Genomic DNA, 14,347 nt, shown 5'->3' on the forward strand with positions numbered 1-14,347 from the left:
AAGGATTTCTTTTCTCCAAGTAGGTCGAAGCGGCATTTCCCCCTCACGTCTCCCCCCTGTGAGACAGGCAAGGACACAGCCAGTGACTTGCCAAGGACACGCACTGCACAACACTGAGCCGAGGCAGCTGTTTCCCATTCCTGCTGCACATGGGTGGCTCTCTTACCCGACAATCCATGTGGAGCAGTGAGTCAGTCACTCTCTTCTAACTTATCCTACCTCGTAGGATTGTTGTGAGGAATAAAACAGAAGAGGGGAAGAACTAGGTCCATCACCCTGAGCGAGGGAGGGAGAATGAAAGAGGTGGGTGTCAGGGTTGCCACTAGGCCAGACACCTTGGCCCACCCAGAAAGCACACCGATGTAGCAGTCACAACACTCTGCTACGTGTCCCCACTTCTGAAGAAAGTATCTTTGACTCTTGAAAGTTCCAGACCCTTTTCCGTCTGGTTTCAGGCCAGGCTAAGGGACAGAAATCTCTCTAGTCGATGACTTCTGCCTGAATGCAGACAAAGGCCCTGCTTCATTGTTGCTCCTCCTGGACCTGCCTGCAGCCCTTGATACAGAAGGCCAAGCCATCCTCTTGCATCGTCTGGAGGCAGAAGCGGGCATCAGGGGATGTGCCTTGGACTGGCTTGAATCGTTCCTCATGGGATGGACTCAAAGGATTGCTAGTGAAGGCCGGCTATCCTCGTTGTGGGAATTATCCCCCATTTTATCCAACTTCTGTATAAAGCTGCAAAGTTCAGGCCAACAGCCTTTTTAGTATCAAACTAGCCTCTGATTGTCCCTTTCGTAATAAATCCCGGAGTTAGCCTGGAGAGCCAGGAATAGAGGGGGCCGCTGAATTGTCATCTGCTTCCCTCCACACCTCTCTTCAGATTGCAGCAAATAACTGGGTGTTGTTCTGGCCTTTTGCTGTTGCCTTAAAAACCAGAGACACGTAAGACGAGGGGCCTAAAAGCGATACGTGACATGAGAGCCACTGAGATATGGCTGGCTAGGGAGGAGGAGGGTTTGAGAAGAGGGGACATCTCTCCCCCCCCCCACCCCCTTGGGAAGAAAGCGTGCCCAAAGCCCCTGAGGCCACTTGGCGGGGCTCTAGTGAACCCTCGGGCGGTGGACAGAGAGTCATGGAGGCCGGGCTCTCTGTCCCTCCTGGACACTGCAAGTCCATCTCAAGCAGGAGGCGAATAAGGTATACTGTGGTAACTCTTACTATGCAAGTGAGACAATAGCAACTGCTTTTCTTTTCCTTTGGTAGCTGCAAAACCGTGAAAAACTGTGGTGCACATTTTATTTCCCTAACTTATGTGCTCTTTATAGTCTGCAATCATTAGTAGATCAATAAAGACCCTTTTTGATTAAGATAAAGTTGTGTTAGACCTCACTCATGTGCCTGCTGCCTGGTCACCTACCAGAACCTTGTGTATGGTCAGAGGCAAACCAGCTCTCCCCAGTGGCTGGTGAAGGGTGAAGTCTGTTGTAGCTGGAGTGGTGGCATGCTACTAGGGAACTAAGGATCAGAGGGAGGGAGGACCCCACCCCCTCCTGCCCCAATCCATAACAAAAGCCTTTAGGAGAAAGAATTCGTAGCTATAGAACTGAATGCCATCAACTCTGTATCTCTTTATCCAAATCCCCTCGTGGTGCTGCAGAGGTACTGAGTTGCTGCCTGGCGGCGGCTGTCAAATAGCTGAAAGCAAACAAATTGAGTCCAAACAAGATGGAAGTGATGCTGACTGGAAAAGGACATTGTACTTCCGGCCTCTGACCCTGCTTGACTCAGTAAGAAGCCTAGGGTTACACTGGATCCAGCACTGCAGCTAGAGAACTAAATGCAGGAGCAAAGAAAAGGCCTTCCCCAACCTGAGCTCACCTGGACGATGTCCCCCTACCTCCACACAGCCGATCTAGCCAGCTAGATGGATGCCATGGTAACACTGAGACTAGACTACTAGATGACTGTAATTTCTTGGAAATCATTTGCATCAGCTAGTTCACAACCATCCAAACTGTTTAAGGTATCTCGGCATCATCTAACCCCTAAATCTGAACCTTTACAGTCTCAAGAACAGACAATTAGCTGTGAGGCCTTTGCTAAGTTTTTCGCTGATTAAACAGCATAAATATGCTCTGATCTGGATGCTAGCTGTAATATAAATGAGATGGAAGAAATGCTTAATACACTGTCTGGCTCACATATGGTCTGCCTTGAACCAGTTATAATGACAGATCTTAACAGGATCCAGAACATTGGCCAACACACACATGTCACACCTCGGTTTCTGGCAGGATGTGACATCATGCATTGCGCAATGCCCTTTCCACCCCCTGGACCTTTCTCCTGCCGGTCTGGAGACCAAGGGCTGGCCCATGAGCAGGAGCCTTCCCACCATAAACAGGCACCCGGCAACCCTAATTAGGCCTCAGATTCTGAAAAACTAAAAAAGAAGAAGCCCCACCCAAAAGACATGGCTCTGTTTTAGTTAGAGGCTTCAACAGCCAGAAAATGATGGTGAACGATCACACTACAAGCTCTTGAAAAGGAGGGCCACATTGCCTATAGCAAACAAGCCTTAAAATTCTTAATGAAATCAAGAACAAACTCACCTATAAGTTTGTTTTCCTTTACAAAACACCTGAATTCAGCTCCAGGAATTAATTCACACCATTTTCGGAGTACAAGCTGTTGAAGGAAAAAGAGTCAATCAAAAGATATGGAACTTATTCATCAGTCTAAAACATAAACATGTTCTCAGTATGGTTGTTGTGGGTTTTCCGGGCTGTATTGCCGTGGTCTTGGCATTGTAGTTCCTGACGTTTTGCCAGCATCTGTGGCTGGCATCTTCAGAGGTGTAGCACCAAAAGACAGAGATCTCTCAGTGACAGCCCGGAAAACCCACAACAACCATCGTTCTCCGGCCGTGAAAGCCTTCGACAGTACATGTTCTCAGTATGTTTATTACCTCAAGCCAGTCATAAGAAATGAAATTATATTTGAGAGCCATCTTAAAGCTGGTCTACTCAAAAGTAACTCTGATTGTATTTAATGGGACTTATTCTCAGGAAACAGTAACTTGCACAGCTCTTTCTGCAGCTCCGCTAAGAACATTTACTGCCACAAGAGGGTGTCAAGGCACCGGTTGAAAAGGAGGTTAGATGGAGCCTCAAAGGACACGCCCAGCAGCAGTTAACGGGAACCTCCACCCAGGGAGGCAAGAGAGCCTCTGAACAGCAGGTGGCCATCAGCACCCCTTGCTGGTGATCAGCCAGAGGCCTCCAGCTGGCCACGGGGGAAGCAGGATGCTAGACCAGAGGGTCCTTCACTCCAACAGAGGAAGGCTCTTCCACTCTTTATACTCAGATCTGACTTGCTATGGTCAGCAGAAAGTTCATCCAAGTCCGCATTCCTTTTGCAACAGTGGACAACCTACTTGACAAGCAGAGAAGGAAAGTGAAGGTTGTCCCCCCCTGGCGGTGCTCCCCACAATCTTTTATTCAGGTGTGAGAGAAAAATTTTCACAAGGGGGTGAAGCCCATCAATCCATCCTGTTGACGGCAGCACCTTCCCCTGGCAAAAGAGCCTTTTCCAGGAGCAGGTGCCGCCTTCAGAGGAACCCACCTGCGGGATCCAATCTACGGAGTGCCCCAAAGTTACTGGAAAAGGAGCCTCGTATGTCTCCGCTGACAAAAAAAACATGATTGCAAAAAGAAAACACGGTGTGACCACTCAAAATGACAGGGCCAATTATTTAGTCAGACAGAAGTCATTCAAGGTGAACCAAAGGCATCTGCACTGTCCTTTGTGTTTGGATAACTAGGGATGTTCTCCCTTTCAGCAGCAGTTTTTTACACAAACATGAAAATAAAGCCATTGCCATCGACCCCAAAATTCAGGCAAAATTCAGCCTAGAAAAAAGAACCTTCTCTTACCACATACTGCAAGCTGGGGTCTGGAGAATCATCCTTACAATGGATAAACCTGAAAGAAAGCAATGCACTAGATCTGTTTTCCATTCAATTATTTTCAGAGCAAGATCTACAAACGTGGACATTGGCATGGAAGCATCACCAACAGTATCCTAGAAAATATCAATCACAAAGCAAAATTTAGATATGGAAAAGAACACACCACTCTTCCTCCTCTGCCTATGTACTGTTCCGCACAACACAACACAGTATGCTTATTAGCAAGGCAGCAAGGAAATGTATTCCAAGTCAGACAGGTTCTGAAGAAAAAGAAATCTGCATTGATTAGACCCCTTCTCCCATCAACAAGCTCTGTTCTAGGCAATGTGACTCCCCTCCCTAACATATGAGTGAGCTTAACTGTTGCAACTCTGAACGTTGCATGGAATGTGGCTGCAGAAATTTCAGAGGCTTTAGATCACAAGTGAACCCTGTTCACTTTTTTTCAGAAGCTTTTTTAAAAATAGTGTTGTAATTCCTTACTCAGTTTTTAAACTGCGCTTCTATTCATTCCACACACGTTTGCCAGGTGCTCTCCCAACCAGGTCCCTTACGGGCCAGACACTCTGCACTTCAACAACAGAACTTCATCACATGCAGAGCAGTGGCACGGTGTCACGCTTAGAATACTGGACAGCAGCTGGGTGCAAATTCTCATGTAGCCATGAAGCTCACTGAGCAGGCTTGGGATAGTCACTCTCTCAGCCTAGCCTACCTCATCATAGTGCTGTTGTAAGGGTAAAACAGGGAGAACTCCGAGATCCTCAAAGGACAGGGAATTACACTTCGGAAGGTTTGTAACATTTCAAAAGGGAAGGAAGCTAAATTTGAATGGACACAAATGCTCCCCCAACCCCTGCAAAGCCAAGTTTCTCTTTAAAACTCGGAGTCCCTAATAGCTCCGGGCTAGCGTGCTTCAGCCAGACTGCTCCAGCCGGACCTTCCGTCATTCAGAAATCCCTTGAGCAGATCGCAGAAATGTCTAAAAGAACACCAGAAGAGATTTTCTTCTTCTCTCCATTGTTCTCCTCAAACCTACTCAAGCTTTTAATTTGGAAAATAGTTCAGGTGGTAGGAGGATCGTGATCCAAGCACTTGGGAGTCTCTTAACATGATACGTTATTTTTTCTTTTAAGTCATAATCTTCCAACTCTGACAAAGCTTGGTTTCAAAACTTTTTAGCAGCACTTCACAAAGGCTGGAAAATGTTCTGTAACCTTACACAATTATTGTTCTGTAACCTTACACAATTATTAATATTGATCAACACCAGCCAGGTCACTCCCATATCCCAATGCAAACAACAGCTCCCTGTGAAGAAGAGAAGCAACAGGCCCCTACCTGGAGGAGCGATGGCTGTCAGATGTGAGCACAAAACCAACATCTCAGACCAAGGCCCCAAGTCCTGGAGCTCCCCAAAGAAGCACTGCCTAAAGTCTCACAAGACCACCCAGCCATACAGACCTTACCAGGCCAGACCGTGGCTCCCTACCCCATTTATACTCCACCTGAGGCAGAGCTTGAAACAGAGGAGCTCAGCTGAGCTCGGATGCTTGCCAGAGCAACCTGTCCGCAGCCTTAAAGCTGTCCATGGTCTGGCAGCTCTTGCTTGCCCCTTCCTGTAGCCTGCTCAACAGAAACCTACTGTCTGCTCTCACATACTTCCTGCTGCAAGCCACCAGGCAACTGGCCAATCCTCCTGAGACAGGCTTCTTCCAGCCCACAGAGGGCCCAGCTGACACATCAGGAAGTGCCCTTCATATATATCAACACCACATGAACAATGATGTCCAATTATGTCAGCACAGGAAAACTGTAGGTATGCTATTACAAGCAGTTGCCTACACACAGTGCTCCTGCACAGAAGTGATGTCTATAAATCTAACAAAGAGGACCGACAGTTACGTGCAGTCTTAAGACCACGCAGTAATCAGTTGCAATGGAAGTTTAGTATTTTATTAACTATGCCATTCAATTTTTTAAAACTTACAATTTATTATGCAGTTCAGGAACATTAAAAATATTGTAATCAGATTTCTATTTGTATTGTAATTCTTTTGCGTTGTTAAGCTATAAAACTCTCCTTAAGCAACTAAATATATTCCCTGGTCATTTTTTTCTCTTTTCCTCTCTTTGTTCACATCACAAAATAAATAACGCACTCAGTTTTCACCTGTTCCAGCCATACTTCCTTTCTGCATGACAATTGCATTTCTAATTTTCTCTTGCCAGGGGCTATGAAGCTTAATTAAACATTAACAAATGAAGACAGTTTCACAATTCATCAGGTCTACCCACTGAGGCTCAAACTGGCACTATTCGTGTGAAGTTAGAATGCCGTGAAGAGCCACCAGCCAGGCTTTCAGGGAATTCTTTTTTAAAAAAATTGAGTAGAACATGAAAATACAAAATACAATGATAAACAGCAATATAACAAGTTCAGTCTTTGGGATAACACTTGTTAGATTAACTATATACATTGCTTTTATTGAACTTACTAAAATCCTACACAGTATGACTATTATGCTATAGAATAGAGAAGATGTTTGTACAGCTGGTTGGGAGTCTGAAGATCCTTTCTGCTGATATGATAAAAAAACGGCATCCGTTTGTCGTAAAGTTGTGTTGTGGTGTTTAGTGTTTTAGAATGATGCAGGTTGTCAGTAATTTTTTCTTTAATAATTTGATCCCACACTCTGGAATACCACTGGCTTATTGAGGGAGACGTTCATTTCAGCACAAGGCAATCAATGTTTTGCCACCACCAAAAGGCTAGTTATGAGGTGGGGTCTTATTGTGAGGAATTTGAAGTTTCCGCACAAATCTAAGACAATTATCTGAGGTTTCAAAGGGATCCTGTAGTTTGTTATCCGTTCAATTTGCCGTAATACCTTATTCCAGAATTTGTTTATTATTGAGCAATGCCACCAACAGTGAGCTTTGATCCAAGCTCGCCACATTTTTTCCAACATTCAGGAGAACAGGATGGTGTGAATATAGCTAATTTTTTGGTGTACGGTAACATCTTGTCATTATTTTGTAGGTTTGAAGTTTTGTACTTATAGCAGGGGATTTAAATAATTTTGATGACCAGATTTCTTCCCATTGTTCCTGTGTTAATGTTATATTGCAGTCTTGTTGCCATTTAGATTGAAAATTTTATGTTTTGGGTTTATTAAGCTGTATAATAATTTTATATATTTTAGAGATCAGACCTTTATGTGGAATATTTTCCTGATCTAATATAGTCTTGAATTCAGTTTTAGGTTTATGCAGTAATGTCGCTTAAATTAATCTGTGATGCCATATAAGAGAGTTGAAGATACAAAAACCAGGTAATTGTTTTATTGATTTTCTTTTCTAGATCGTCTTTTTTTAGTAGGCCTTTATTATTTGTTATGACCAGGTGGGAACCAGTCTTGCCATAAAAAGGAAGTAAAACAGGAAATAGTTGGGGCTAATTTTGATTTAAATGTATCCCAGATCTTGAGTAGATCTTTCAAAAATAAGTTTTTGTTTATTTGATTTGGACGTAAGCTATTCTTACACCACAGTACCTCTTGCAGTGATAAAGGCTGGTGAAAAAGTTTTAAGATTTGTATCCAATATAAATGTGTTTTTATTTCTAGCATCTGAATAGTTTTGGTGAGAAGAACAGAGTTTACATATGATATTAAATTTGGATATTTAAAGCCTCCATTACTAGGGTGTTGCCACAGAGTGTGATTCAGGGAATTCTTCAAATGCCTTGTATTTCCTCCCATTACCTCCAGAGCTAAACTTTGCAGAATGGAATACAAACACTTGCTCTTAAGTATAACTGTGCCCCAGAGAAACTGAACTGGCCGGGATTCTGCATCCAAGATAACTGTGTAGAAGAACGTCATTTAGCTGGCACCACGTACTGTATTTTGGAAAGGTCTTTTATGGAGCACGTCAGGAACAAGCTTTTCTGGAAGCAACAGAAGAGTATTTTTGTTCCTTTACATGTAAGTATGTTGCAGCCATGATAGTTACTCTAGTCTTAGTTACTAGCATAGTATAGTTACTCTAGTCTTAACCCATGATTTCAATAGACTGGAGCAACAATGCATTGCAAACCTTCTACAGCCCTGTGAGCCAGCCTCTAAGTCCAGTTAGATTAAAAGATGCCCCTATTTCAGATTTATCTAATAAGGAAGATTCGGGTCCAGTAACACCTTACAGACCAACCAGATCAAGGTGTCTTTGGCAGCATGTGCACTAAATTTCAGTTGAGTGATATGGATGTAGCTTAACCACTGAGGCTATATCATTCATGTCCCTTCTTTGAAGGAAATGTACACACATTCCTTGTTTTCCCAGTAACTAGGGAGTCTTAGACGACATGTACACCAGATCCCCGTTTTCTAGATCCTACGGAACTTCCCCAGCAATTCTGGTGTGCTCACGAGAGTCGAGGACATCCTAGTTATCACATTGAACATAGGCAAACTTGGGGCCACACCTTTAAACTCCAAACATGGAAGGTGATGCTGCATAAGGGCAGGAAAATGTATGAAAATGGGAACTCCCATGCAAGGCCAAAGCAAAGGTCTAGCTCACCAAATATCTTGTTTCCAAAAGGGCAAGAAAAATGCCTCTATGATGATCACAAGTGGGGGATGAATGCAAGAAAGCGCCCCTATTATTATGGCCCCAGGGCCTGGCATTCAGAAAATGGAATGAGGAAGGTCTAGTTAGCTACTGAGGCCTAGCAGGCTCGTGGCACAGAATCCTTGCTTCAAAGAGGGCATGCATCAAGAAGGGGGGGGGAAATGCAACATGCTCAGGAAAGAGAAGAGAAAAGTGGTTGGCAAGAGGAAGGAACCTCACGAGAGAACGCAGGAAACTAGTTAGGCAGGAGGGAGAAAGAATCAGCGTGGGGGAGGAATGGTTGAGGGGTGTTGTTTTCACAGGCGTATCAGCCAACAGGTGTTGGTAGAAACCAGCTCACAGCTATTGACAGACATCTCTTCCCTAAAATGATGGTTCTCTCTGAACAGCGCTAGAGAAATTAAAGCTAAATTTTTTTAGAAGAACACAGATGCAACTGAGGAAGCAAAGCTATAGCAAGATAAACAAGAGAATACCATGACTGGCTGAAAAACCTCTCTCAGCCGATCAACAGTCTGAACAACAGCCAAAGATCCACATTTTCAAAACTGGCAGCAATTTAAACAAAAGCTGAAAACTGAGCAATATTTTTTTGTAATAAATTTGAGGGGGGGAAAGTCCTTCAAAAATAGATCATCTGACAACAATTATACTTACGGTTGAGTGAAATCTCGAGTAATGAAGTCTGAACTCTTGAAAAGTAGGAAGATGTCACTGATGCATTGACACTTCAAGGAGCTATTCATTGCTATCCAGTAGGCATCCTAGAGGGCGGAGGGTCATTTCAAACACACGAGAAAGCAACTTCTAAGCAGACATCACACAGCAGAAAGCGGCTGGGAAGCCAGTGGGGGCAGGACATGGAATCTGGACAGGTGGGCCCTGTATTCAAAGCCCTACCGAGCTGTGAAGTGACTGGGTAGCTCAGGCAAGCGAATATGTTCCTTAGCCTAGCTCACTGTTCATAATGATAAAATGGGACAGCTCCCTGTAGCACATCATCAGCTTCCCAGAGAAATAGAAATGAGATCAATATGTGAGACCAGGAAATTCTCTTCAGGAGGTTGGACTGCCGCTCCATCAAAGCTTGTCGCTTCCTCCTTTCCAAGCTCCAACATTGTGGGTCATGGACTATTAACTGAAGCGCAACTAGACAGCTTTAAAAGGCACCATTGATGCTTTATCATCCACCCAGTGAAACAGACAAAGGTTAATACTTTTACATCCCCAATTTGAAACATGCTCATGCGGAAGTGAGTTTGGTGGGACCCTCTCCCACATAAGTCATCTAGCCTTCAGCCTTAATGTCAAACATTTATTTGCTACTGAAGGCTGCACATCTCAGCTAACAACATCATTACTGCATTTTGCAGCTGAGATTACTTAGGCAAAAAAAATCATATTCCTGGACAATTCTACTAGACACAGCTCCAAAATCTACAAAACTGGGTACTTGTTTTTGAGAAGTTTGAACACAGCTCTGTAAATTCACATTAAAGGAATGAGTAGGATGACGCAACGTGGTACATTATGCACTGCGTAAGATGAGAGAAGGGACATCGCTCAGCAGCAGATCCTAGAGTTTAACCCCAAGCGGCTTCCCTTTGCAAAAGGCTTGGAGACACTGGCTTGAGACCTAGGAAACCTTGGCCAGTCTAGAAGAGCTTCCCTGGCTTAAACAGAGCCTCACCCAAAGGCTTGGCTTACACCCTGAAGGGATGCACTGGACTGAGCCCTTCCTTCTCCACCTGCTTGGGTTTTGGAGAGGATTTGCATTTAGCACAGGTCCCAAGGCTCAAGGGAGAAGAACAACAGCTCTACAGCGATGGTTCTTCATTTCCTCCAGCTGCAGAATGATGCTCCAACTAGGCAAAAGAGGGCCTGGCACTTTAAGGTGACAGACCCAGCTGCCAAGGGCTGGCACAGCAGGCTGGGCTCCCTCACTCTCCCCCCGCTCCTCCCAGGGAAGAACAAAGTGAAGAAACTACTAAAGAAAACCCTTGAGCACCCACAGAAGATGCTCCCTCTGCATCTGAAAAAGCCAGAAAAATATTCTCACCCACAGGCTTCCCCCTGCCAGTGAGAGAACAGTGGGTGCCCCTTGAGGGGCCAAATGTGCAATGTTATTCCCCTCCCCGCTCCCCCCTGGAGAAACCAGCTTTTGTTCCATTTGCTCTCGGAAGTGTGATTATTCTCTTTTGGAATTTCTGCTTTTTTAAAAAATTAAGTCAGTTTTTAAGAAAATTTAAATCGGTTGTCGGATTTAATACGCGTTCTCACCCTTGGAGCACTCCAGTTGAGCTTGGGGAAAACACTGCCTCCCAGGGCACTGATTGCTTCTTGAACTTTCAGCGCAAACTCTGGGAATTCTGGGGCCTGGATGGAGAGAAACCAAGAATCAGGATTCAAAGCAGCAAGACTGACAGGCGAGGCCGTCACAGAAAAGCTGCAGTTGCCTTCAATAACTCAGCACCTTGAAATAGTTTTCCACCCACAGGCCGTCCATCTCAGTTGACCTGAGTGCCTTCGCCATCCTTTGAAATGTTGAGTCCTGTACAACTAAACTACTTAAACATACATTCAAAATGTAAAAACGAATTACAGCAATGAAACCAAATTATTCATACCAGGTAATGAATGTTGATAGCAACTGTAATAACGGTACACACTAAAGTGGAAAAAAACCCCTACTCCTTTCTCTCAGTCAAACTCAGAGCATAAAGAAACAGAAGGCAGGGAACGAATGAGAGGGTGGAAGAGGAAAGGCTGAGGACATTCTGCTGCCCTGCCCTGCCTGCCCTCCAACACAGGAGATGGGCTGGGAGTGGTGTGCCAAAGATCCCCATCTCCTCTGTTTCTCTCCCATCTTTGAGGTCACTGTTATAGGCAACAAGAGGGACTCCTCCAGAGTAGCCCTGCCCAGAGGGAATGGCTACAGTAGGAAGGAGCAAGAGGGCTAAGCCAGAGGGTCAAAGGGGATATAGTACAAGAGAAGGATAATGGGAGGTCCCTGCCTGTGAAATCCTTTAGGCCATCCCTATTTAGATGACAAAAATACAGGTTATTATTATTTTCTGGGGATAGAAATGCTACTTAGTACTTATATAGCACTTTCAGTTTCCAAAGCATGTCACACCCATCACCAAAGCTCTGGATTGTAGACCAGTACGATGAGCTCCATGTTGCAGGTGAGGGATGGAGCCAAAGAGACCGAGGGGGGCTTGGACCAGCAACCCCATGGATTTCTCTGCATTCTCTTAGCCACAATACAAAGGCAGTTTTGCCCCATGCTAAAATGCAAGCATGTGAATACCCAAACAAAAGGCTTTTCAAAAGGTTTATCAAATGAAAATTATTTGCATAATTTACAATTAGCAGGGAATCACCTAACAGATGACATAGATCCAGAGGAGTTAGCCGTGTTAGTCTGTAGTAGCAAAATCAAAAAGAGTCCAGTAGCACCTTTAAGACTAACCAATTTTATTGTAGCATAAGCTTTCGAGAATCAAGTTCTCTTCGTCAGATGCCTGATCAGTTTTGATCAGGCATCTGACGAAGAGAACTTGATTCTCGAAAGCTTATGCTACAATAAAATTGGTTAGTCTTAAAGGTGCTACTGGACTCTTTTTGATTTTGCTAACAGATGACAGACATCCACGCTTAAGGGCCTTCAGTTAAAACGAGCTTGCACCAATGCTCTCATAAAGGACTTTTGCCAGATTCTTCTGCCTCAAGAGTAATGTGTCAATGAGGTCTGATACACTTTCTTGAAAAGACTGGTGAGAGACACAAGATAATGAGCAACAGGTCTAGCTACAAAGGGCATTCTTTACAGCTCAGCACATTTGGGTTCCCAAAGACACTTCCAGATACTGTGGGTGAAGAAGCTTGTCTATGGTTCAGTTTAATTAATGACAGTACAGAGATTGCATTGTTTAAAATTTTACATTTCATTTAAGATGAACTAGCAAGGCAAGCCATTACCTTTTCTAGGAACAAGTGGCATTCTGTTTCAATTTCTAACCAAACAAAATGTCATTCTGCTGCAACTCTGAAGTGTCAGAATCAACACTAAATAAACTGAACCCTTCAGACTATTAACTTTCCCTTCAGTTCAGCCATAATTCACAACCATCTTGCCTACAAATAAGAATTTCATAGAGAGGTTTACCATAAGTGTTGTGGTGTTCTCGTCATCAGACCACTGAAGGAGAAAGACAAAAAAGTGAACGTTATTTCCCCCCCTTAAAATTAAACCCCACCATGCTTCTGCCTGGAAACAGCACCTAATCTTTCTTCAAGCTTTGCAACATGATTGAAAGTCACAAGAGACCCTTTCTTCAGGCCAAGGGAATGGGGGCTGGAAAAAAACCCCCAAATCACTCAGGTGCCGCAGCCCTCCTGGCAGTGATGCCTGAAACAAGCTTGGTTAGGAAGTGCCTCTCCTTCTTTCCAAAGGCAGAATTCAACAGACATCCCTCTCGGTGTTAAACAAAAAATGGGCCCACGAAGCCTGTCTATGCCACTGCTCAGGAAGTGATACCGCACAAGGCATCACAGGACTTGACAGGTGCTTCCTTTCCGCAGCGGCCCCTTCTGGGAAGAGGAGGAGCACCTGCCAGTTCAGAAGAGGCCCATTTCCCACCTGCTGCTACAGAGCAAGCCAGAGGGTCACAAAAAAGAAGCACGGGGACCACACAGGGCCTGCAGCTGGGCACCCTTTCCTTACAGAAAAACCAAAATCACCTCCTTGAGCCCACATCATTGGAGGATTCCCACTTCCATTGCTGCTGGACCTCAGGAGCACACACACCATGCAGCTGTGACAATTCCAGCTGAGAGAGATCCCCAGCCCTCAGAGCTGGAACAGAGGGAGGAAAGAAATGGCCGACAACTCAGCCCTTGGAGGAAAACTCTGAACAGGCTACAGAAAAGAGCTGAAAAGCCATTGCAGCCTAATCTTCCAAATTTAAAGGCTGCAGCCTACATTGTGGGGAGGGAAGAGAAGAACATCAGTAGGATCTAGCAAATAAAGTTTCCTCCATCTGTACACACCTGCACATCCTCCGCCTCATCACTGTTGCCATCGTCGTCTTCTTGGGAACACGTTGGGAGGTCTTCGCTAGAAAAACAGAAATGGAAGACTGAAATCATCTCAGCTCACCGTGATTTAAAAATCAGGCTTGAGCCCACATCATTTTCACAGAGCACACTGGCTGAAATGGTGGGACCCCCTTGGCGAACCCCTTGGCCGTCTGGCCATGCAAATAGACGAACAATAAGCTTGAAAGCTCCTAGATGGATGCTCAGTGCCCCAGTCGCCCACGAACCCTGCTCCCAGGCAGGAAAGCACTTTAATGCCTCTCCTGGTTGTCCACATCTGGCCACAAGGGCCCTGGGAGCAGGGTTGCTAAGAGAAATGTTCTTAGTTCCTCTTTACCCAATTTCTGCCTGAAATACAACAATCTATTCCTGTTCTTTTTCAGGAATTTGGAGTCAGTTTCCAACCAATTCCATTTCGATCACAAGAAAAATTTGAAGAGAGGAGAGGCAGGAAGGGAGGTTCTGCAGGACTGCAGGCTCCAGTCTGTTGATGCTCAGAGGCAGGTAACGCCTTCCTAAACCTTCCTATCCTCTTGCGGAAGCCAGCACTCTGTGGTGCATAGCAGCGACCCCACCCCCTGCAAACGCTTAAACAACAAAAGTGTGCATTCATTTCAAAGAGAAACCCCTCGCTTAAA

General features: G+C 44.7%; 1 protein-coding gene across 3 annotated transcripts in view; it reads right to left on the reverse strand.

Moving 5' to 3' along the window:
* The window catches only part of CDC123 (cell division cycle 123), a 29,279-nt gene that overhangs the window by 9,198 nt on the left and 5,734 nt on the right, over window positions 1-14,347 (reverse strand). For all 3 annotated transcript variants that reach the window (XM_054988276.1, XM_054988277.1, XM_054988279.1), the window contains exons 4-9: window positions 13,662-13,728; window positions 12,778-12,810; window positions 10,887-10,982; window positions 9,264-9,370; window positions 3,936-3,984; window positions 2,613-2,688 (exon numbers count right to left, since the gene is read on the reverse strand). In XM_054988276.1, coding sequence (XP_054844251.1) covers window positions 2,613-2,688; window positions 3,936-3,984; window positions 9,264-9,370; window positions 10,887-10,982; window positions 12,778-12,810; window positions 13,662-13,728 — 428 coding nt within the window. The remainder of the gene's footprint in view (window positions 1-2,612; window positions 2,689-3,935; window positions 3,985-9,263; window positions 9,371-10,886; window positions 10,983-12,777; window positions 12,811-13,661; window positions 13,729-14,347) is intronic.

Source organism: Eublepharis macularius, chromosome 9, assembly GCF_028583425.1.
Source record: "Eublepharis macularius isolate TG4126 chromosome 9, MPM_Emac_v1.0, whole genome shotgun sequence".
Lineage (NCBI taxonomy): Eukaryota > Metazoa > Chordata > Lepidosauria > Squamata > Eublepharidae > Eublepharis > Eublepharis macularius.